Source organism: Pelmatolapia mariae, linkage group LG10_11 (genome assembly GCF_036321145.2).
Source record: "Pelmatolapia mariae isolate MD_Pm_ZW linkage group LG10_11, Pm_UMD_F_2, whole genome shotgun sequence".
Classification (NCBI taxonomy): domain Eukaryota; kingdom Metazoa; phylum Chordata; class Actinopteri; order Cichliformes; family Cichlidae; genus Pelmatolapia; species Pelmatolapia mariae.
In genome coordinates this window covers 45,233,125-45,258,312 of record NC_086236.1, presented here as the reverse complement: position 1 = coordinate 45,258,312, position 25,188 = coordinate 45,233,125, and the positions used below count along the sequence as shown (strand labels likewise).

Here is a 25,188-nt window from a genome sequence, read left to right as displayed (position 1 = left end):
GCTCAAGCTGCGAGCTAAACTGGCACCCATAATAATTCCATATTTACCGCTGTAGCTGTTCATTTATTTATCTTTTGTCTAAATATAAAATACATCCAATATTTCTATTGTAACGTTATGGTATAGGCAGCTTCCTGTTGGTACTGTTGACTTCAAATCAACAGAATTAATACAACATAGTACGATTACATAATTTCTTACCAGTCATCTTGTACCCGCTGGCAGCCAGCTGCCCAGCCATGTACTCCCCATCTGAGTTGTTATGACTGCAGCCCCATGTTTTCATCCAGATCTTTTGGGTACCAGGGATCAAACTAAAAAAAATACACAAGAAATACGTCCATTATAAATCATCCTGATGTGCAAAAATCGATGTCTAAACCAAACATTATGTCACAAATACTGAATAAAACTGACCGGCTGACAAAAGACTGTCTATTGTAAATTTGCTTTATTACCCATGTGTGTTGGAGGAAGTACAAAGGTGCTTTTACACCAGCTGCTGTCAAAGTTGTTAACTAAATGTCAAGAGTAAATATCAAACCACCCTGATAAGGTGGCTTTCCGATTCAGTGCATTTGTGGCTTGGAAGCTTCTAAGGTTTTTGGTATAGCTGATGTATGCTATTGGTGTCATTTTCCCTGTTACATAAGAAATGCAAAAATTAAGACAACATGAATGTGGAACAGCAGAGTGCAGCATGTACAGCGACTGTAATTTAGTTTTCCCCAGCATAGCCATGTAGAATGTACACATGCTTAACATAACTATGGGATTTTTTTTTAATATATCTGATTACTGAAAAAAATAAAATAAAACTAAAAAAATAAAAATATTATATATATATATATATATATATATATATATATATATATATATATATATATATATATATATATATATATATATATATATATATATATATATATATATAAAAAACTATATATATAAAACTTTTGGTTTAAGAATGTTTTGTTGAACAAGATGCTCAGAGTAACTTAGAAATAGTGTCCAAATAGTTTGCTTAGCACTGTAACTTTTACAGAACTCTAAAAAGTGTCAGCAACGCATGCAGCTGAGTTGTGATTAATAGAGCAGTGTCTTGATTTAAGTTGCTAAACACTTTGTGAAATACACTGTCATTTTCCTTGTTACTAAAGTGTTTGGGATCATTATTCCAAGTTTCAAAGCTCTAATATGAGAGGAATTTGCCTCTGAAGGATTCGACAAGCTTAAACCAAGATGTTCAAATGTATGCAGTGGTTTATGTGTAACTTTTAAGAACTCGCAAGTGCGTGTTTCAATCCACACACAAATGCAAAGCAATTTGGTTTCACAGATAAGATAATTCTCTCTTTCAAAAAGCTTTCTGTGCGTATAAATGTCTAAAACTAAATGTAGTATCCCTCTTGCTCACAAAACCTTAAATGTGTGTGCACGAATAGCCTGATACACTCATCTCACATGGAGTTTTGAGACTAATTTCACAGATCAATAAACATGAGATGCGTTCAAGTCCCAGTGTGAAACTGGGACATCTGGGCTTCCACTGTATACCTACATTTCTTTCTTTTTTGTTTCTTTCTCTAAATAAAGGGAACAGATTGTCACCACTGTAATACAAAACATAATCTATGTTTCAGCCTACATTTGTGGATCTGTGCAAAGCTGGCAACGTGAAATTTTTCTCAAAACCCCAAATGGGCAGGTACGAAAAAGCATTAGGGCCACATGAAGAAAAACACATTATTGGTCATTTTGAGAAAATGTCCAAATGTGGCAATTAAAGTTGTTGTTTCAAGAAAAACTGCCATGGCTGCTACACCCTCTACAAAATGCCAGTGGTTATCGATGGTTAAATCATAAAGAGGATGTATGTTGAATGTGCGTTATGCTTGAATTCCACAACTATAATCTCCACATGGAAGTGGGCTCAAAACTTTCAGTGCACTGATGTTAAGAGATGGGTGGACAATTATTAAAAACCATCTAAAAGACGTTATTCCTTCTAACATGAAGCCAAAAATACACTACGTTTTTTTTAAATACATGGTTAGATTTTTTATTTTTAAGCCAACAATTTCCCTCCCCCCCCCCCTTCCCATGGCAGTAACATAATATCAAACACTGGACACACCTGTCAGCTTGAAGCTCCTCATCGCTCAGGAGCTCTTTCTTCTTCCTTGACCTTGGTATGATACTTTTTCTAGCAGACTGTCTTTCATGAGGAGTGGGGTCACTAGAAGACACCATGTCCTCGATGTCTTCCATCAGAGAGTCACAAGAAGACGGCATGATGATCTGGAAATTAAGCAAAGCTTTGGTCAGCTTTTTGGAGTAACATAAAAATATAAAGTGGCAGAATCCTTTTAAGAAAGCTCCATGCTTCACTGCTGCCTGCAGACTCCCCTTCGTTTAGCAGATTTCAAGGTTTTTACTCATAAAGTCGGAGTACCTGCAAAATTCTTGGTATGGTTTTGTTTACACTTTGTTTTGTTACTAAACTGTTTTGCGCAATGGTTCAAGATTTGGAGATGAAACCTCTTCAGCAATATTATGGCTTTCTCTTCCTCAGTCTCACTCCTTGTACCTTGTACTGTTTTTTCATTAGTACCCGTTTTAGGGTTTTAGGAATGCAAAGGCTACATGTGCAGGAACAGCATTAGCATTTGCAAAATAAGCATGATTATTAGAAGGATTCATACATAAAGAAAAATGCAGTGTGCAAATTATGGATTAAAGTATTACTAAAAAAAACTATCAATACATAATCTTCATGACCAGTGAGTGCGACATCCTGAAGTACAGTACCTCTATCTACTGATGCACATGTATTAATTACCGTTACATTCTCTTAAAATGTGTTGTTCACGATAAGTAGATGAAAAGCTGCATGGCTGGAGATACAAGCTATGCTGAATATGCGCACACATCACTTAAACGCTTACTGGGTTGAAGTTTTACAAGTTTTATACAACAGATCACGTTTCACACTTATGAGCTGGTTTTAGTTTACCCTAAACGAGGGTTTACACAGGGAGGCTAACATTAACGTAAATTTAAACATTTAAAATGCTTCATTTGACACTTATTTATCCCTCTTCATTGGTTTTACTGGTTAACAAGCGCAGGGTAGCGTTTATCTTGGCTAGCCTCATAAGCTAGCTAGTACCCACGTGTCTCTTATTCTGAGCAGACAGTCCCAATAAAAACATTAAAGTTTCTTACGTTAGTCGCACTGTAGTTGTAGCCTTCAGTTAAACTCGAATGCCGAGGGCAATATGCTTTAAAAAGGCACGCGATGATTATTTACGCCACCAAAACAGTCGCCACAACCCTTAGACCGCCATACTTGTCTGTAAGTACGGAAGGGAAATAGGGACAAACTATATAAGCGCGTGTTTTTCTCAAGTAGTGGGTGAATAAGTTCAGACCAACTGAATACGGGTATGATTCAGTGTCATGTGTGGATAACACTACATATACGGTCACCAGCCACTTCATTAGGTATACCGGTTCAGCTGCTCATTTAAATGGTAAATGGGCTGGTTCTCATACAGCGCTTTTCTATTCTGAAAACTCAAAGCACTTTATACAACTTGCTTCCTTCACCCATTCCCACCCAAACAAGCACTTTTCTCTTTGTAAGTGTTTTCTATCTATTGACAGTGCATTGACACTCCGATCAGAGAGCAACTTTGGGTTAGTATTTTGCCCAAGGATATTCAGCATGCAGACTGGGTCTGCAACCTTCTGATTAGTGGATGACTTGCTCTGCGTCCTGAACTATAGCCTCCCCATCAGACTGGATGCATGTATGCTGAGCCCCCTTCTCTTCACTCTGCTGACCCACGACTGCACACCATCACACAGCTCCAACCTCTTCATCAAATTTGCAGACGACACAAATGTGGTAGGTCACATCAGCAACAACAATGAGACCTACTACAGGAGTGAAGTTAACCATCTGGCCGAGTGGTGCAGCAACAACAACCTGTCCCTTCAGGAGAACTCACACCCTGCACACCCCACTAACCATCAACGGTGCTGCTGTAGAGAGGGTAAGCAGCACTAAGTTCCTGGGTGTGCACATCTCAGAAGATCTTCCTCTGCAAACTGAGGTGAGCAAGAGCCTCAACCACCATTATGAGCACCTTCTACAGAGGCACCGTTGAGAGTATCCTCACCAGCTGCATCACTGTGTGGTATGGCTCCTGACAGAAAAAGTTACAACGGGTAGTGAGAGCAGCGGAGAGGATCGTGGATACTTCTCTTCCCTCTCTCCAGGACATCTACTGCACCCGCCTCATCCGGAAAGCCCTCTGCATTTCAGGTGACTCAACTCATCTGTCCAACTTCTTCTTCAATTTGCTGGCATCAGGAAGGAGACTGAAGAGCCTCTGGGCTAGAACCAGCAGACTGAGACACACATGAACTCCAGACCTGCATTGACCTCTTCCCTCTGAACCACCCCCTCCCCCCCCCCAAACATACAAACTCTGAACCACCACCATTTGCACACGAACTTGCCCACAATCACTATGATTGTGTTGGACACTGCTGTTTAAATAATTGTATTGTACATATGACTTATCTTTATATTGTTTTAGTGTACACCAAGGGCCATGAGAGTATTGCAGTTTCAAATTCCTGTGTATGACTGTACATATGGTCTTTGACAATAAAGCTGACTTTGATTTAGACATGTAGACACGGTCAAGATGACCTGCTGAGTTTCAACTGAGCAGAATGAGGAAGAAACATGATTTAAGTAACTTTGAATGTGAAATCCCAGACAGGCTGGTCTGGGATTTTCCCCACACAACCATCTCTTGGGTTTACAGAGAACGGTTGGTAAGAGAAACCATCCAGTGAGCAACAGTTTGTTAGTGAAAACAAATTACTGATGTCAGATAACAATAGCCAGACTGACTCAAGCTCTCATGAAAGCTGTTACCTGGATGGACAGCCAATAAATCTGCAGCAACTGTGTGAAGCCATCATGTCAATATGGATCAGAATCGGATGTTTCCAGTTCCCTGTTGAATCAGTCTTACAATTACATCATCCCTGAAGACACAAGGAGACCTAACCTGTACAACTAGTAAGGTGTAATTAGTGGCAAGTGACTATACATGTTTAAACCTACAGACTTCTAATAGTGCAGCCAAACTTTCTACCATAGTGAAAACTACTCCCTGAAGACGCATCAAGACAAAATATACATTTCCTCATTTATATTTGCTTTATTCAAATTTTCAATTACAAATGCCCAGAGTACAAAAAACAAATTCATTTATCCCCCCAACCCACCCCCTACCCCTCAAATACACACAGACACACACACATACACACAGCTCAAATTCCTCATTTTAACAGATGTACATAAACAAGCATGTAACTGAAATACACACATCAAAAAACATCAATTTTATCTCCAACATTCATGAGCTCTTTCACCCATGCCTTCACATCGCAAACTGCTCTCTCTGTTCTGTAGTTAGCAAAAACAGGCAGCAATATAATTTTACAGAAAATTCTTTCTAATCAGATTTGTTTTTTTGTTTGTTTTTGTTTTTTTACATAAGCTTTACAGAATATTCACTGATCATTACATCGTATTTGGTAACAGCTCAAGAATAACCATAAGAAAATAAAAACAAAGCTGTTTCAATGTGGACCATAGTTAGCATCATATTTAGCCTAACGATACACTTCAGTAAGATCTAATCACACATTTCGAAATGAAACAAAAGTTGCAATTTTAAGTCAATCATTATTACCAGACACTAGCTTTAGCAGTGCACGAAATCTCCAACATTCCATTAGAAACCAATGGAAAGGTACAATCTTTCCACCACACACACACACACAAAAAATCCCTCATGTAAAAGGAGATAAAATATATCAACCAGATTCTGGTTGCTTGAAATCCTTGGGGGAAAATATTTTAACTACTGTAAACTGGAGAGTGGGTGTTTAAACTTTGCATGAATACATGTAAAATACACCAATATAAATACACCTGTGGAGAAACTATGCTGTAAATCAGGACATTTTTGTGCATTTTGTAAAGATTGAAATAATGGAGACTGGATGTTGTTCTCAGAGTTGAGGCTATTCTTTAACAAGTCAACATGCTTTTCCTGAATTGCCCCCATCGTGCTCTTGCGTCAGAATTTTGAAGATGTGAAATGCTTCAAAAGAAAAGAAAACCCAACAAACAAACAAAAGCAGCACAAAAAATAAAGTCCATCCAAACAACAAAATAAAATAAAATTTGCATTCGAGGATTTTCTTCTGTAACCTCTCGGTCACTGTGTAAAACACTTGCACCTAGTGGCTAATTTGGCAGACCCTAAAAGAATGCACAACCCTGTATTTTTAATACAGTCAAAAGCGATGTTCTCATTTACATATTTTGCATTTCTGTTGTCAGATAATGTCACCTTGCCTTTTTCATGCCAACTAGCCATTTAGTGCAGACTGTGGGGATTATTGGGAGTGGAGCATTCAAGGCACGCAAGTGCAAGTTTCAGACAAAGTGAACAGAAATGCTGCAGCAATGTACGGGATAATGTGTTCTTTGAACATTATAGCACGCAAACATATTCTAGCTCCTTTAGCAATAACGAAACCGAGGTTGTACATGAACATAATAGGGGCACTTGGAGAGGCATCACTACTCTCCAAGAAAGTGAGAATTGCAGAAATGGTAAGGAATATCAGGGGAAAAGTTTCCAAAAGTTCCTACACACTTCCAACAGAGAACAGCCAAACCAGGGATGTAAAAACCACAGAAATGTCTCTGAATGACCAGATAGACCAACTGTGAATCACTGCCTGCGTCCGGGATTACTGAACATGTCCTTTTCGTGTGTAAGTGGTGCCTCTCCATTTAAAAAACATAATTAAAACAAAAACACTGACACAGGAGCTAAATAACTTATTGGAGAAAAAAGCAAAACAAAAACGACACACACTAAAAAGTATTGCAATACATTCATCCACTTTTCTATGCTTCAAATGTGCACCCCAATGGTGAAAATTAAATGTGACAGTATAAGTCTGGCTTTTGGCCAACGGTATTCTCACTATAATGTCGGGGTTTCCGACATGACTGCTAAATAAAACACGGGCAATTCCTAAAACAAAAGAATTCAGAATCATACAAACTATGGCATTTATCTCTTAACGCCCTATTTTCTATTTTGCAACATTAAGTGAGAGGTAGCCTACAGTACCTTGTGCACTGAAAAAAATTAGAAAACTGTACATCAATTTACACACAGGCAGGCTTACTCTTTAACGCAAGCTCGACTCTGACATTAACTCACACACGCGATTCCTCAAGCACACGTCAATCAGGTCGGGCGGGGATAAGTCAACAATAACAGCAGCAATATCACCTGTGATCTCTAAAAGCCAAGGTCTCTTTGCACTTCACTATTATAAGGGATGTAATCAGACAAGCTACTGGTAGTGAACTGTGATGGTGTTTCTAATACCTAAAGTGGAAAAAAAATTACATCCTCTCAGCTTGTTTTTCAGCAAGTAATCAAGCCTTTTTTGCTGGCTAATCACGGTAAATTCAGTAGCTCTAAACGAACACAAGTCACTACAGTTTAGTTGCGCTGAATTCACTTAAATTACAAAATAGCTGTATTTTTTTTAAACATTTTGTTACAGAGGAAAAAAGCCCTTCATTACATGCTGAAGTTTAAATAAGTGGCTATCTCATCCTGTTTTTTTCCCTTAGATGACCCAAGACATTAATTTCTACAGTTTTAAAATCCATTAAAATTCAACAGTTATTGAAGCTAAAAAGAGCCAACAACACTGTCTCAGTACACACCGAGCAGGAAGTGTGCACAGAGTGGTAAGTGATTCAAACACAAGTTTCTCTGAATAGCTCAATCCACAGTATAATTGCACTGCACACAGTCTAAGTGAGGAGGCATTAAGGGATTCAGTTATGCCGGCTACTGCTGATGAAGATGGGAAAGGTAAAAAGCAGCGAGAGTCGAGGAGTCAACTCCCAAATACGCTAAATCAAGAGTATAGGGTGGAGATGATTTTTAAGTTTGCACATCACGTGTTCAGATTTACTCACTGGCAAGAAATGATGGCTTTTCCAGCTTCCTTTAGCAACTTAGCAGGTTGCGTATTTGTCAGGAGATGAGACACTGGAATATGTGGAATAAATGTCTTGCTTACATGACTCAAGAGTGCATATTCTGGTTATTTTCCACACTAATTTTTCAATGGACACCCAAATGTACCCAATACTCATACTCTGAACTTTATAATCAGCCTAACCTAACTATGTTAACTATGTTGCGAGTGCTGTGCATCAAAGTCAGCCCTGTTTCCATTCTTATATATATATATATTTTTTTTTTATAATTTCCAAAAATGTTTCATATGTGCACACACAAGATGGCTATTTAACAATCAGCAGTAAAAGCCTTCGGTCACAGCTCATTGTTGTGGATGAAATCAGCTTGAACTCTACCCACAGCACTTGGCAGGAACACATCTAAAGCGTTACCTGGGTAGCTCTGCACACCCGACGATAAAACAAAGAAGATCGACCTTTTCCTTGCCAAAACAAATTCCCAGACAGGATCCTTCAAGATTTGACAATGTGATTTTTCTTCTTTCCCAATCTCGAGGGTGTTTTTTGGTAACTGCACTGTTATGCTCAACACAATGCAATAACCCCGGATGTGAGGTAATGCCAAGCACTGTGGGGGATGTTTCCTTATAGCTGTTCTCTCTTTGCTGTCTCTCTATAGTAACACCCATACAAAGATGTGGATACCCTTCCCATCCCCATTTACATTTAATCAACCACTTGTGTAAATTAGCATCCACTAAAAAGGAGATCAAAGGCTTTACACTGATGATGACGTTTGTTACTTATACCATGAAAGAACACGGTACTCCCTGTGGGACAGAAAAAGCCCTCAGTGTTTCCGTCCGTTTTGTTCACCTAATGCTAGCTGCCCAGGAGCTCATCCAGGCCAAGAGAGGGCATTTTATCAAAGTCACAGGAATCAAACAAGTCGCTAATTCCCTGGTCATCTCCCAAACCTAACAGGTAGTCATCTTCTTGGTCCAGAAGGGTAGGCCCAAGGTTTAAGAAAGGACCCAGGGATGAGGGGATCTGGTCTTCTGTCTGCTGCAGGAGACTGGTGTAAGGGGATGAGATGGGTGAAAGAGTTGTGACAGAGACAGCTGAGGAAGAGGAGGGAGGTGGAGCCAGAAAGGGGTTAGGAGAAGTGGTTGTGCAGCTGGGATCTGTGGAAGGAGAAAGACAATTTGTTATGACACCAACACAGCCAAGAGTACCACTGGTATTCAAAGAACCTGTACGGTTGTTTTGTTGCACTGGAAGCAAATCTAGTGAGCTCTGGACGTCTCTTCTGGAACCACTTCTAGATTAGCACTGAACACTTAACTCCTTTCTTACCAATCCATTCATACTATTTAAGAACAATGTAACAAAGCATGTGGTTTTCATTCATTTCAGAACAGACAACTGTTTCAATGTTGCCAATTTCTGTGACTGTAATAGAGATGGGGATTTTTTTTTTTTAATTCCCACGTTTAAATGGTCATGCTATTGATTCTTTTACTCAGTCTATGGATATATGTATATGCAAAATAAATGGACTAGCTTTTCATTATGAACAAACAAATCAGAAAGTGCTGCAGTACACTACTATCCATCTGAAACCAACCTTGAAGGACTTTGAGGAAAGGAGAGTTCCCATTGATGTCTGTGTTCCCATTTTTTACGGGACTCCTGGGGTCGTTTTCCTCATCCGGGCACAGCAGGACTTCTATGGGACCCTTTGTGCTGGTCAGGTGTATGGATAAACTCTACAGAGAGAGAACAGGTACTCGAATCAGAACAACAATGCACATAAATGTACTACTGATTACCAACATGTGCACACACCAAATGTAGGAGTTTATGCATGTAGCAATGTATCTAAAATATGATCAATTCAGTGCAATGATTTCTCAGACTGACCGAGCCACTCAGAAATCATTGTTAAAGGACAAATTAAAACTCTAAAGGTACCAAATTAAATTAAAAAAAAAAATGTTCTGGTTTTTTTTTTATTCAAAGTTTACACACCGATTTAAAGGGAAAAAATGTGTCTGTTACATAGGCCAGCCCATTTTCCGTTTCTATTAAATGGTTCGAACATACAGTAGAGTATTGAGGTTCACATGACTGCCAACCTTGTTGCATTAACCTGTGAGTCATTTTGGAGATATGACCATCATAGTGACAATGTAGGATCAAGTTAATAAGGCACCAGTCACATAGGCTTAGAAACCAGCTAGGAGACCATTTGGCAACCACCCACTCTGTGTGTGTGTGTGTGTGTGTGGGGGGGGAGGCTATTCCCCGACCAGTTACAAGTGGTCGCTGGAGGCTGATGGCAGTCGCTGGAAAATGATTGCTGAAGGCAAGCTAGTTAGACGAGTAAGTGACACCCATTTTCCCCCCCTACATGACAATACGGGAAAAAAAGATGCATTTTCCCCAACCAGAAAACGGTTGCTAGCATATCCCTTCAGTTGCTTATAGTTTCCATGAAAGTGACAGACTTCTCTGTAAACACTGTCCAGCTGCTCTGAGCTGTAATGAAACTGTGACAGTGTGATAAAACGTAAATGATGACCACTCGCCTTGAAACTAAAAGTTTACTACTTTTCCAAGATGCTCTACCGCTCAAGATAGTTAGCAAGAGTCTGCAGAGAACCATGGAAAAATACTGGCAGTGGTCAGTAGTACCCTTCAGCCTTCTAATAGGTGCACCTATGGGATGAATTTCAAAATCCTAGGTGACCATCTTCTAAAGTTATCGCATTGACAAAATATTCAGAAAACTTGACCTCCGACCCCTGATCTTGAGGTTGAGGTCACCGAGATTCAAACACGTCTGAGATTTTTACGAGATACACCTATGGTACCAATTTGAAACTCCTACAACGCTTTGTTCTCGTGTTATGCATTTACAAACTTGGGGGTCCACATCACCCGCCTGCCCACCTGCCCTGCAGGGTGCTGACAATGTGCCATCAACCTTTTACGGTTCAGGCGTAAAAAAGAAACAAAACGAACTACTAGCAACCATGTAAATCTGATACCAACCGGTGCAATATAGGAGTTTTTCATGCAGCACCTACTTTGCAACAGATTTCACCCAGCAAAAACCAGAAACCTCCATGAACCACTCCCAACCAATCAGGCAATACATATTGTCGCCTAGCAACCAGTGGTTGTATTAGATCCAATATAGTGGACAAATCTTGAGCAAGATGTGCATGATATCACGTTGAAAAACTTCAACATAGTTACATTTAAAACTGACTGACTTATCTGACCAAGGTCAGAAGTGAACCTAACCAATATGAAGTCTTGTCTATAAAAGAACTCAAGTCATATGACAAGTGGTCGAAAACAAATCAGGTGCGTGTGTTTGTGAGCATGTATACAAACCTCTTCAGGGTCCGGCACTTCTAGTTTGGTGTCTGTGGGTGCTTTGACGACAATAACCGTCTGGTCTCTGAGGCTCCCTTGTTTGATATCTTGGTATGTTACATAAGCATATGTGGAAACAGCCGGGTTAAAGAAATAAAACTGCGTCTGTGTTGATACAGAACAAACACTATATGACATGTGCTGTTAGAAATGACCTGCATTCTGTGACATGTTAGAAAAGAGATGGTTTGTTCGTGGAGAAGTAAAACACAGCTAGTTGTTCCTGAAGGCAGAGCTCTTAAAGTATTGAAAGCATATTACAGCTTTTTGAGAAGGAACTGGTCTATATGAAACCAAATCTTGTTTTTTTAGACTAAGAAACAGCCATGTCACCATTCTGTGCCTGTCTAAACCCCCTTTTGGCATTATAAAACAATTAGTGAGACTTAAAGAATTCATAATGACAATTTTACAAATGAAAGGCACGAGCACAATTATTTTTGCAACTAGCTGTACTGCATGGTATTTGAAGGAGTTTCTTCATGAGTGTGCAAAATCTGAGGACACGGGTCGATGAGGAAAAGATCTCAAGCCTCTGCGTCTTTACTGAGCAGTGCGCACATGCAAACCATGACTATTAACTTGGATCACAAGGTAATCCATTTTTTCCCTGATGATTCTAATAATTGGCTGCAAGCTAATGTTATGCAGAAAATCTTTTTTATTTATATATATATATATATATATATATATATATATATATATATATATATATATATATATATATATATGATCTACAGGAACATTAACTTCTGATGATTGTGTGATCTTCTACGCATCCTATGTGTGAACTTGCATTTGTGCCTCTGCGGTCAGTTCTGGATCTCCTCCAGTTTGTCAGAAGTGTTATCATTAAACTTGATTTTTAATTTTAGGGAAGTGGATAACGTTGCAGGGAAGCAACTTTGGTGAGTAGGTTATTGGTGAGTTAACACTGTGCTGGTGTGAGGGACAAAAAAAGAAGTCTGTTTTCAATACACTCGGAGATGAATCGCCACGATTGATGAAGTCACAGTGCACAGCGCTGAAAAAGCTGAAGAGTGTTTTCCATTAGTACCTACTCAGATCAGCAAGATGTGACTCGAGTCTTGTGGCGATACGACTCGTTTTCCATTACAACCTAGTACCAACCGGATGTGTGTGGGGGGTCGTTATTGCAATGCGGATAAGCACTACAAAGGTGGACGTCAAGGCAACGTTACACCTGCTGCTCAGTGTGTAGAGTTTCAGACTCAGCAAAGTTGTTTCTGTCCAGCTGTTTTCCTCATTGCTGGGTTTAATAAATGGCAGTTTTGATTTTCGTGAAGGAGACACTCATGACTCACTGAGTGAACCCACTAACCAGCCAATCGGTAGTATGCATTCTGTTTACATTACATTTTTAGGTCGCTTAGAACACCGGCCTGGTACCAGGTCTCATCACCTAATGGAAAATCCTGAAAACTGTGGCGAGCCGCCCTGAGTAGGTACTAATGGAAATGGTGCTCCAGTGCCACTCCTCACCTGACACGCTGCCCTCAGGCTTCCAAACTGAACTACACCTGCTGAAAACTAATCAGCTGCAGCTCAGACTTATGAACAACAATCCTCCACATAAAATCTGAGTTAATTTGAAACTGACCTTGACTTTGTGCGCTCTGCGCAAGTTTAAATGAAATCGCAAATTACACAGTTAAAGGGTTATAGCACTATAGGACCTGCTGCCTGGACGTGACCAAGAAAATCACCTTTACTGGGGAATCTCCCAAATTCAAATCAGCAAAGGCTTTTGATGTTTGGCGTTTTTGATCAGATCGCCTGTGACAAACGTATTTGTAATAAAACAGCCACTCCCTACATGAGCTGCAACATTTAAGAAGCGAAGGGCTGCCCTCCTCAAGAGCGATTTCTAACAGACTTCAATCTCATGTCAGAACGTATCAATACTCCGTCAGCTTCCTCCCACTGATCTGAAAAAGCACACTGCTTACAGAGACATTTAAAAATCTATTGCCCTCATCAGGTTGTTTTTGATTCTCCAATTGTCACTGCTCTTAGCAAAACTGCAGTGGACACTCCTGAAATGAACTTACTTGGTGTTTGCTCAGAAATCTGCACAGTTTTAGTAGATTACAAACAAGACCTTGCAATCCTGTAGTGACTTACTCTGCATCTTTACGAGATTTATGTTGAACTAGGATGAATAGTGAAAACTTACAAAGGCGCCTTAAAACTTTAGCCACAATCTCAACTAACAAAAGGATATTTCTGGTTGCCTGGCAACTCGCTCATGTGTCTCATATCCAGAGAGCATCTCTGGATCAGTTGTTCGAGCCTCTGCTCTTCATCAGCCAGCGCAGAAACTTCAGCTGTCAGTCTCTGTCTCTGGCTCAGCGCCCCCTCAACCTCCAACAGACTACAGCCCCTGTAAATGAAAGAAAAGCCAGTGGAGAGTGAAATACAGCGGTTTAGAATCACCTCAGGGCGCTCAATTGTAGCCATTTGGTGTTTAGTTTCAAATATTTGGCACATCAACTTCAACAGTGAAAAAAAGTTCTGATTTCTGTTCAAGTAAACACAGGATTTATGTTTCGGTACGTATGAGCTACCTCTCACTTAAGCACCTTTCCTTCATTACAAAGAAAAGGTGTGATTACCAGGCTCCACTGACCGCATATCCTGTAAAGAACAAGTGACTTCAAAACATAAAACTGGGGAAACTACCTTCAAAGTATTCTGACCTAATACATTTCTGTAGTCATTTCCGACTTTAGTGCCTGAGGGGGACATGGCCTACATCTTAGGCCATGAGAGTAAAATCAACAGAGCTTTAAAATAAAACCATAACAGTACATACAGCTCACAAACATGACTCAAAATCTGTTTAAATGAAAAGCCACCCTAAACTGGAAAGCACAGGTGTCTCGGGCCCAGTTATGGACTTATGAGCTCTGAGTGAGCGAACAACTAAAATGATTCAAGTAAAGTGAGTGTCGGCACTGTTGGGTAACCTCATACGACACATCAGCTGAGGTAAAGAAAGAAGCAAAGATGGAGGAGAAAGAAAAATGCAGAGTCCAAACCAAGCACCTGCATGGCAGAGTGAGGGAGAATAACCACTTACATCCACTGAATGTTGTTCTTGGATTTCTTCTTGATGAGGTGAATGCCTTCTAGTACATTGGTGATATCATACAACCGCCTTTTCTGTACCTGCAAGTGAGGAACACGTGTACAGATTTAATGGCGTAACTCATCAGTCGCTACAACGCTGACCAAAAACAAAGCATCTTCCTCAATTTACCTGTAAGGTTTCAGCAGCAAGGTTGAGGTCCAAAACACCATCAGAAGACTGAGCAAGAAGGTCCACAAACTTCTTTGTTAAGAGGCCCAAAGATGTGTCGTACCGCGTCTTCTCTGGTGGAGACTTAGGTGCTATGGTGGACAAAAAGCAGAAAGAAGAGCGAAAGAAAAAGGGAAATTTAAGTAATTTAAGCAATTTGAAGGACAGTTTCTAGCCAAGACATGAAAACTCAGTCATTGCTAGATGCAGTTTCACATGAAAGCATATGGCCGAGCAAAACGCAGCTTCATCAATATGTCCGAGAGTCAACAGGAGTCCAAGAGCAGCAGGGGTGTCAGGAGAAACGGACTACCTGCTGGACGGATGGGTGATCATACTCGGTTTTGTGCTGTGACTCATTCACAAAGACGAAGAGCCAACTTTGAAGTCAGTGTTGGAAACAAGCATGGACCACATCATACTGGACCACATTTACAGTACGAATTGCTCATTAACACTCAATATTGGGAAAACCGAAGACAGTTTTTCCAGGGAAATGCTGAAAGGGAAATGACTCAGCAACGATCGCCGGGGTATTTTCGTGAAGACGAGCTACAGGCCAATTTGCAAAAAGATCACTTTTTAATTCCTATGTCGGGTTACAATTTACAGCTAAACATTTTTTTAATTTTAAAGGCTCTGTTCGCACAGTATCCCATTCCTGTTCTCAGTGGGCAGAGCGGTTTAAGAGCAGAGATCCACACCACGTCACCTGTTGTGACCTCCCACAATACCACATACTACACTGCCACGATCACTAGATTCATGTAAAAGAAGCAAGCAGATCTCTCTCCCCACCCGGTTCTTTTTTACATTTTTAAAGATTGCAGGCCAAATAAAACACCGAGCTAACAGGAAGTTACTTACTGTGCTTGAATATAGTCTGGAAGCAATAAGCTTTATAGGAAACACTTCCCTGCTTTTCTTTAATATGTTGACAGAGTTCCCCATTTCAGCTCCATAGTTTATATACACAATACTACTGTTTATATATTGATGAAACAGATTAATCAACACTACTAATATACTGATATAACACTGGAGAGATTTTTCTTCATGGAAAGCTGAGTGAACCACTCGGAGAGAACCAAGGACCTTACCTTCATGATGATGTTTAGCTCAGGGGAAAAAACAAAACTCATTTTATTGGAATAACCATAAAAAACAGCTGCATCTACACTGTTCCCATCTGTGCTGCTCGGCAGGAGCATGGACATGATGAAGTTGAAACAATCTGCAGTGAAATGAACAAACAAGATGACAGAGGGCTCTTAAGAGCCACCTTCTTACTTCTGGGTGTCTTCAGCCGTGCCCCATTTGATGCCGCGGCTCCTCCTCTACCTCTTGGAGTTTTGGCTGGTTCTGTCTGGTACTGGTGGTCCGAATCATCGAGCGCCAATCGCCTTTTTGCCTAGGAGAGAGCAGAAGGGATAGTTAAGGGTGGATGTGGTTATTTGGCAGTCACTTCCAGAGCCTTTCCATAAGCCTAGTCTCTCTAAAACACAGTATAGGACCAAAGAAGAGTTTACATAAACAGACAGAGTGACTGCTAGTTTCAGACTGCCTTTAGTCACCAAATGTGATTGTTCTCCGTCGACTACTTCAGTATTCCTGAGGTTTTCGCAGCAAGGACAGCAACATCAAATCTGAATTGAAAGAAGTTTTGTCAGCCACCGAGATTCCATTTTTTCCCCCCAAATTTATTGGAAAGGGCAAGCCCAAATAGCTCAAGAGTGAGTCACATCGACGATTTGAACGTCCCACCGCACACCAACGTCAATCCCAATAAATATTAGAACTATAACTCCACCCAGCCCAATAATTAAAGGAAGCATCAAGTAGTTCTGCTCAGTCCAAAACTTAATTCTCAAATCCAGACAAAACATGTCCAGTCAAATGTCCAATTACCCACCATGAGTCTGTTTAACCATATGATCCAGCAATTTATGGCTCCAACACAAGCTTTTATTTAGCTTCATATGCATCTACATTGTCCCCAGATTCATCTGTACCATTCACCATGTTTGAGCTCATTTATGGCATGTGTTGAACATTGGATTTGGTAATGCAGATGTTAAACTTCTTACCATAAACATACCCGAGTACATGTTTTGTTCTGTTGCACAAAAATACAATAATAATAATAATATTTTTCTAACCATAACCCATCACAATTATAACCCAATGAACATTAATCTGTGCTTTTGCAAGAATCCATCCTGTTTTAGTGTCTTTGAGCAGGACAGAGTGCCACCAGCTTGCTGGTCTGCATTTCCCTCTAAAACTCATGCACAGCAGAAGCCAATTCCCCTGAAATGGAAAACATATTGTAATTTTAAAACCCATAGTTACTACTTCATCTTTTGCATAACCCCAGACTGAGAAAGAAAAAAATATGTCCTCTGTTGACAGTCAAAGTGTCAGCCATTTTATATCAGCAAGCAGCTCCCCTCACCCCAAAGCCTTCTCATGGCTCACAGCCTGATATGTGCAGACTGGTTGAGTTCATAAAAGATGAATAACCAGGAGGAGAAAGAAAAGAAAACAACACCCTGAATGCAGCTTTAACTGTTTTGTGTGGTTTGTGCATGTTGAGAATACAGGAAACGTAGAATCAGCACTAAAGCAACAAACTCGGGTTTCACTTTACTTGACATGAAAGGCACCACAGCGTTACTTCAGTTACAAAAGAGTGGCATGAAACAGTTGTGCCGAATTAAAAGAATAAGGTCAAGCTCGACAACGACTAACGTTGCTCTCTAATAACCAATAGTGCTACTAGCACTGATAGCTAACGCATATTTTCAAAGCTTTACCCAAGTTGGCTTGCATCTTCACAGACGACTGGGAGAAAATCTATCGAGCAGATCCCAGACTGAATTGTAGCGATATCTGCGTATAACATCGTGCCTTTATAAGTTCCACTAATCATGTAGCGTTAAAACGCTAAAAACAAAAATATAGCTTACCAAGAACCGGGCAGGGAAACCATCCCCCAACCCCCCAAATTAAGACACCAACAGCAGCCACTAGGCCAGCGCTAACGTTAGTCATCTCTTACCAATATTTCCATCTGGCTGCAAAGGTGAAGCGGACTCAAAAGCACCATGAAGTCTGCTAACACTCTCTTAGATGACAGGTCTGCATTCCAGTTAACGCTAAACTCACTTAAACTTGTCACTTGCGTCCCCACAGCAAACGAAAACACTTAACCAGCCCACTTGGGTAACTTAGCTAGCGGTAGTTAGTTAGCCACCTCGCTAGGTTGAGTCGTGGGAATGCCCTGGCTAAGTAGCTAACATTAGCTGCCCTGAACAACAAGCTCGGCTAGGTTAGCAAGCTAACATTGTGTCGCTGAGCGTAGCAAAGCTAAATGTATAAGCAAGCTGTGTGGATTATTACCGGCGGTCTTCCCAGAGCGGGTCGTTGTCCTGCTGCGTTTGCTGCAGCTTGTTGTGGAGTTGTGTAAATGTTGTTAATCTGAGGCTCGGATAAACACACATTTGATGTCTGTGTAACGTTGCAAGGCGGTGGTGTGGTTATTATTTGGATATACGTAGCGTTTGATTGACCGGGGTTCAAACGATCCGAGAGAGCTGTTAAAATTATATTATTATCCAGAGAAGAGCCTCCAACCCCTGCTAAAATCACTTTTTCCTGAGCCGAGGAGGTCCCTCTTCTCATCTTGCGTATTCAGGGTAACCCCTTTCTTATCTCGGAACTTTCGAGCTCGTATAGCTGCTAATCCGCCGCAATGGTTACAAAAATAATCAGACCAAAGTAAAGACGAGTGTCTGAACTATCGATTTCTGAAAAGTATTTTTCCCTCAGAAAGTGCATTTAGGCAGATGCAACGGATTAAAAAGTAGCGCAACTCTCGTTTCCCCCGTCTAGAAATGGCTTCAGGAAACGGCCTGATGAATGAAGGGATACGGTTTACGCGCTCAAGAACCCTCCCGCGAAACTCAGATTTCCCGGGAAAATTTCAAACAGAATTTACATGCCAGACCCTATTGGCTCCTAACGGCAGAGTACCCACCCATATCGATGTCATTTCGACCAATGACGGCTTCAGATTTAGTGCGCCACGTGTTCATTGGCAGTTGTAAACACGTGACGTCACTTATCACGCCTTGCGAGCTCTCTGATAGGACGTAAGGTGGCGCCAGAGACCAATTTGCTGAAGAGAAAGCATGAAGAACCAAAACATATCTACGGACTTAAATATTATAGCAATAAAAATGTAATTATTATCATTAGACCTATTTTTTTTAACATTTGCAAAGCCATGTGTTTGTGCTTCTTATCATTTCTGAATAAGTTTACATTAATCAAGTTTGGATCTTACCTATAACTTTAAAAAAGGCACATACATTGCAAAATGCAGGTCCCAATACACAGTCTCAGTGATGAAAGTGAGCTCAACTCTATGTTGCAACAAATGTGATTAGCTTCTTTTTTTTCCATTAGTTTCCAAAGCACCCAGTGACATCACAGATTTTGTTTTCTTTGTTTATTATTTCAGTGATTGCTTAAATAGTGCATTGTGTGATGTTCATCTCTTTGGATCATGTTCAAGGAGAAAATTACTGCTCTCAAAACCACACAAAATTGAAATACTGTATTTGCGAAACCACTGTGACAAGAAGGATGATGAATGTAGCCAGCACATTGTTCGGTCAGATGAAAGCATAATAAATTTGTTTGGATTAGATGGGGTCTCACATGTTTGTTTGCTATGGAAATGGCCGTTACGAACTGTGAGACGTAGAGGAGCGAGTGTGCTGATGTCATCTGCATAAGTGAAAGAATTATAGGGGAAGATATAGATGGCATGAAGTTACAGCCAACTGAAAAAGAACGTTTTCAGAAGTTAAAATGGAAGTTTTCGCTTCCACTGTAATTGGAATTAACATTCAGGTACTGCAAATTAAATACACTTGAATAACTGATCATCATCAAGTGTGAGCACCTTGATAAAAGCTGAAGTTTGAGCAGTTTGCTGATCTGGAGCATTTACTGTAGGTGTGTGTTGTCAGGACAATGCTGCAATCTTCCTGAGAGTGGACATTCCAGAAAATTCATTCCATCTGACCGTACAATGCCCAGGTAAATGGCAAAATCTCAATCTCAGGCCTCAGTTTGTATGTTAAATGTTAACGTTTTTTGGCAGTACATTTAGAAGAAAACTGAACATCTATGGCTTTTTTGGAAGGGTTGCAAGGTGAAAGCCTGAAGAACATGGCAACACAGTTTGGGTTTGCATCTGAACAAAACACAAGAATTCTGGAACAATGTCCTTTGGACAGACCAAAGTAGAGATATTTGTCCATAATGTGCAGCACCATGTCTGGAGAATATCAAACACAACAAATCTGTACAATCACCTCATGCCAACTGTCAAGCACGGTGGTGGAGGGGTGATAATTTATTTTTGTTTTTTTCCAGCCGCAGAACCTGGGTGCCTTGTAGTTACTGAGATGACTGTGAACTCCTCTCTATACCAGAGTATTCCCAAAGTCAAAGTCAAAATCAGCTTTATTGTCCAAACCCATATGTACAAATGAAATTCTAGAGTGAAATAAGAGGTCATCTGTTTGCCATCTAAAGCTTGGGTGAAACTGGGTCAGCAGCAAATCAACCACAACAGAATGCCTGGGAAAGAAAAGACCCAAGATGTTGTAATGGCTCAAGTCAAAGTCCAGATCTCCACCGAATTGAAAATAACCTGAAGAGAGTTGTGCCTAAACAAAGTCCCACAAACCTCAATGAAATGAAACATCACAGCAAATAAGTGCAAGGCAAAGTTTCTCCACAATGACACGAGATACCGATAAAGTTATACAGAAAACAATTATTTCAATTTGTTGCTGCTAAAGGTGGCTCTACAAGCAACTGAATCATGTGGTGTACTTAGTTTTTCACAAGACTATGTAGAGTAGTGATGGGATCTCCGGCTCTTTTTAGAGAACCCGCTCTTTCGGCTCGGCTCATTAGATTTTTTAAAATTTAACATTTATTTAAATTTCATCTTTTATGCTAACTATAATGCCAACAGTGTTCTCTTCACTTGTTCCACAACTCTGACAGTTTTGCTCCTCTGCTCCCCTCACAATTGGCTGATTTCCATCTGAGCTGCTACTGTCAGCTGCATCAAACTGATTTTACATTGCCTTGTTATTCTAATCTTTACCTGTGATTAGGACTTCAAACATTCACATCTGCTGTTAGTAACCAGAGCTCACAAGAGTGTGAGGAGTGTAGCTCAATAAAGTGATCGAAGTGTTCACTAGTTGACTTCAATAAACCCGTAACTTATCAAATCTATATTTTATAGTAAGTACATTACTGATAAAAGTGGTAATAAACAGTTAAATAATAATAGTTAAATAATAATAAGTCTGTTAAATTGATTTTGTGGCTGTTTTCCTACAGCCACATGGGGCCCACCCAGCATAGAATTGAGGCACTTCAAATAATTCCATCCCAACAACACTCACCTTGAAGTATCCCAAATACAGGAGTTTAAAATGAGAAGATCTGGTTTCAAGCCATGGCGGAAGTCGTCCAGGATGCTCTTCATGCGCGTTACAAAGTAAAAGCGGACCAGGTGGTGGGTGGACTGAGGAGTCAAAGCACATATGTGTGGCCCAAATAGGGAGTGGCAGGTCTGATATTTGGGGCCAACTTGGGTTACCCACCTGGGACCCAGCTACTTTTGTCCTCAGTTTCCATGATGGGCCAAAAGTGGGACCTCTTTGTAGTGTATGCCGTTGTGCATACGACCCAGACAGCCCCCTTTCATCAGGCAGTCCTGTTTGAAGCTCATCTCACCCTAAAGAAGTAGGTTACAAGTGTGACAACAACACAAACAAGTAGGTGAACAGATATAAAGCACGGCATTCAAATGAGACTCGTTTCTATTTGTGCAAAAATATTACACTGACTTTTTCTTTTTTACATTACAATTTAAATGACACCAGTGAATGATTATAACATTTATATTAAATAAGTTAGCTGAGGTTTTATCTGGTAACTTACACATGATTATACACCCTGCCCTCTTCTTTGTGTCAGTGTATAAAACTGGTACATTTTAGCCCTTGCCTTGCTCCTTAGTTGACCCAAGGAGAGATATTTCTCTTTCTGGATCAGCAGAACCAGATCCTTATATACAGAGCGCGGAACTGAGGAAAAAATAAAACAATAGATTAGAAGCAGTCCCCATAGATTCATACATTACATTGAGCAGAATCAACAGTAGTCACTTCATTAGGCACACTTTTCCATTTTCCACTTCCATCACTTGGCAGAAGATTGGAGGAAACTGGGCTGGTTTTAGCATTTTAGAAATTGCTGATAAACTGAACTTAATTGCTACCATCTAATTGAGCCAGAGAATGGTTCAGAAAACAAAATATATACAAGACGTCTGGATAACAATGTCTTGATGACAGCAGTTGACACCAGGGCACATGACACATTGAATAGGGTAAGAATTTAGGGCTTACAACATGGAGTTTTCATGGGTTAACAACATGAAAACATGGATCCATCCTGGATTGTGAGAACAATTTAACCTGGTTGTGGTAAAACACTGTTCTGGAGGTAATTTTAATGCTGGCCCATTATTTGCAGATATGTGTAATTTAAACTTCAACAAACCCCAGTGTAGTTGCTGACCATGTTCCTCCCTTTTTGAGTGTACAGATATGGTTACCACACACAGTATCATGAAGATGCCCTTTTTATTGACAAAACAGTCAACATCGGGCAAACAAGAACACCTTAAGTGGAGATGCACAAGATAATGTAAATACCAATAAATTAATTTTGTCAGCCAGCTACTTACTGGAGTCTCCCAACACCACCACAATTTTTTTCTGGAGCAGCTGGCTGACCTGCAAGATGCTGTTAAATTATAAAGTCAAACACTGTTGCTCCTTTCCACTAAAAATGCGTAAATGTGCAAACTCAAAGGTGAGGTAGTTTTTCCAGATGAGATATTGACCGGACAAGAGTTTCTCTGCCATACTTCGAAAGGAAAGCTTCCGGCAATAACATTAGCTTACTAATGACCAACAGTGGTTAAAAAATAAATAAAATAGCTGGTCATTTTTCTGTTGGCTTAAAATTACTTATGTAATAAATACTTACCATTTTTGTAGCTTATCTAAATGTAGTCTTTTCAATTGGAATCGCTATTGGCTTTGTGTTTTCAACTAGAATAAAAAATAAATAAACATTTTCCTCAGGAGTTTCAAGAACACCCCAAAACTGAAGGTGTCGCCAATCTTCCAAGTATTTTCCACATCTAAGAGATGCTTATGAATCATATGGAGTCTTAGACATTACTGCCCTCAGGATGAATAAAGTATTATAAATCAATCAATCATTCGTGAATATGCAGGGCATCTCTCCCCATGAATTGACCCAGTGGTGGGCTGGGTGTTAGTGATGGGATCTCCGGCTCTTCTTAGAGATTCGGCTCTTTCGGCTCCGCTCACTAAAAAGAGCCGGCTCTTTCGACTCCCAACCGGCTCTTCAGTTGTTTTGTTGCTTTAATTAATTTATTATTAACAACAATATAAAATTATGCACAAAAGGAATTACTAATGTAATGGTTTTATTTTATTTATGTATATATATATAAATATATACGGTGGCCCCAAGAGACAAAGCACGTACAAAGCACGTACAAACTCCAAAAAGCAGGTACAAATTTCAAAGCACGTGCAAACTCCAAAACACATTTCTAGCGTTAACTGAACTTCCAAAACAGAGCTACCTAGATCACTTAAATTACACAATTGAAAGCATATGTGTATTGTTTGTGTATTTATACACAAGCACTCATATATATTCAAATAATTTAAAAAAAATGTTCCTTTACCTGTTACTACCACACACCAAATCCAGTCGTTGGTACTTCCTGGCTTGTGTAGCCACAAGGTAACAAAAGCTCAACACTGCACCTAGCATCCTGGAGCACTTCTGTTGTGTTATGTGTGTTTGTACACGTTTTGGGGTTTTTACATGTTTTGTACGTGCTTCGGGGTTAGTCAAGCTTCGGAGTTTGTACGTGCTATGGAGTTTGTACATGTTTTGGAGATTTTACGTGCTTTGTCTCTAGGGGCCACTGTAAATATACTTTCATTTATTCACTCCACATAAAATGTAATAATTAAATCATATAGTACAAAAACCAACTATTTACATTTCAACTTTTAACTATTTAAATTTTCAGCTTTTTTCTTTTAAACAAATTTAAAGTGAAACAACACAAAATACTGCAAACCACAACACAATTAAATATAAATTAAAATATGAAAACAAAAAGAATATGCATATTCTCTGTCATATGGGCCTGCATGAATAAACTTTCTGAAGTCTTTATCATTCGTAACTGAAAATAGTTGTGGATCATTACTATACCTTTCTAATGTGACGTTGTTGTCCATGGCTCTCTTTCTCTCTCTTTCCCTCCGGCTCTGTTCTTGTGCTACTGCGAGTGAAACTGTGGAGTGAAGCGGGAAAAAAAGTGTGAGAGAGAGGGTGAGAGAAAGAAAAAAAACCCCTCGGCTCCCAATAATGAGCCGGCTCGCGTTGTTCACTTCAAAGAGCCGACTCTAAGAGCCGTTTCATTCACGACCGACACATCACATGTAGAGGGCTGTGAAAATTCTCTTTTTTACATGACTCTACACAAAATGAAACTGTCTTGCAGTCTCAAGATGTACTGTATGGTGCCCTGAGGTGCAAAACATAACAATACAACTAAAAACACAACAACATTACCCTTTATTAGTATTATTATTAGAATGATCTACAGCCTGATGTTTCTATACTACTTTGAGCAGTGTCCTTGCGCGGAATTTAGAGTTTTCAGAGAGTTAAAAAAATATGGAAAGGGATTTTGTAATAATGAGAGAATCTTTTAACAAAGACATTCCTTCCATGTTAGGACACTGGAAAGAATTCAGACTGACCTCATTTTTCTGACATGACAATGAGGCCATGACAAAAAGTTATAAGTATAACTGACTTCAGTGATAACTGTCCCCTGACTAAATTCCAATTTAGCTGGCCTGATTGCTGAGTGCGGTTCCTTAGACAAGACCCACACGACATTCTGTTTCCCCACATTTTGTTTTTATTTTTACTTTGACATATAACTATAAAGTGGAAGGTAGAGCAGCTGAAACAGCTGAAAATAACCATGTGTTGTGTCAGTCTGGAATATAAATGGGGATATCCATCCATCATGACTTCAGTGATGTTTTACTGTATGACAAGTTAG

The 25,188-nt window shown here is 39.9% G+C and overlaps 2 protein-coding genes across 3 annotated transcripts in view; both read right to left on the bottom strand.

Annotated features, from left to right (window-relative positions):
• cdkal1 (CDK5 regulatory subunit associated protein 1-like 1) overlaps window positions 1-3,356 on the bottom strand; it is a 245,987-nt gene extending 242,631 nt beyond the window's left edge. Inside the window, exons 1-3 of the mRNA XM_063488015.1 lie at window positions 3,229-3,356; window positions 2,138-2,301; window positions 202-314 (exon numbers count right to left, since the gene is read on the bottom strand). Of these exons, the coding sequence (XP_063344085.1) occupies window positions 202-314; window positions 2,138-2,295 (271 nt within the window). The 5' untranslated portion in view covers window positions 2,296-2,301; window positions 3,229-3,356. The remainder of the gene's footprint in view (window positions 1-201; window positions 315-2,137; window positions 2,302-3,228) is intronic.
• A 1,970-nt stretch (window positions 3,357-5,326) lies between these two features.
• On the bottom strand, window positions 5,327-18,769 carry LOC134637575 (transcription factor E2F3). 2 transcript variants are annotated; one of them, XM_063488025.1, is made up of 8 exons: window positions 18,291-18,769; window positions 16,179-16,299; window positions 14,850-14,980; window positions 14,670-14,758; window positions 13,812-13,970; window positions 11,525-11,636; window positions 9,747-9,888; window positions 5,327-9,303 (listed from the first exon to the last, which is right to left on the bottom strand). In XM_063488025.1, exons 1-8 carry the CDS (start codon window positions 18,570-18,572, stop codon window positions 9,002-9,004), a joined length of 1,338 nt encoding a protein of 445 aa, XP_063344095.1. In that variant the 5' UTR covers window positions 18,573-18,769; the 3' UTR covers window positions 5,327-9,001. The 2 variants fall into 2 exon arrangements, with proteins under 2 accessions (XP_063344095.1, XP_063344096.1); XM_063488026.1 differs by lacking the exon at window positions 18,291-18,769 and adding an exon at window positions 17,950-18,122.
• Between the last annotated feature and the right edge of the window lie 6,419 nt (window positions 18,770-25,188).

Coding starts and splice junctions, on each gene's coding strand:
- LOC134637575 (XM_063488025.1), bottom strand. CDS start 18,572: ATGAGAAGAGGGACCTCCTCGGCTCAGGAAAAAGTGATTTTAGCAGGG. Junction 14,981..16,178: donor ACGGCTGAAGACACCCAGAA/GTAAGAAGGTGG, acceptor TGTCCACCATAG/CACCTAAGTCTCCACCAGAG. Junction 9,304..9,746: donor TTTCCTCAAAGTCCTTCAAG/GTTGGTTTCAGA, acceptor CTCCTTCCACAG/ATCCCAGCTGCACAACCACT.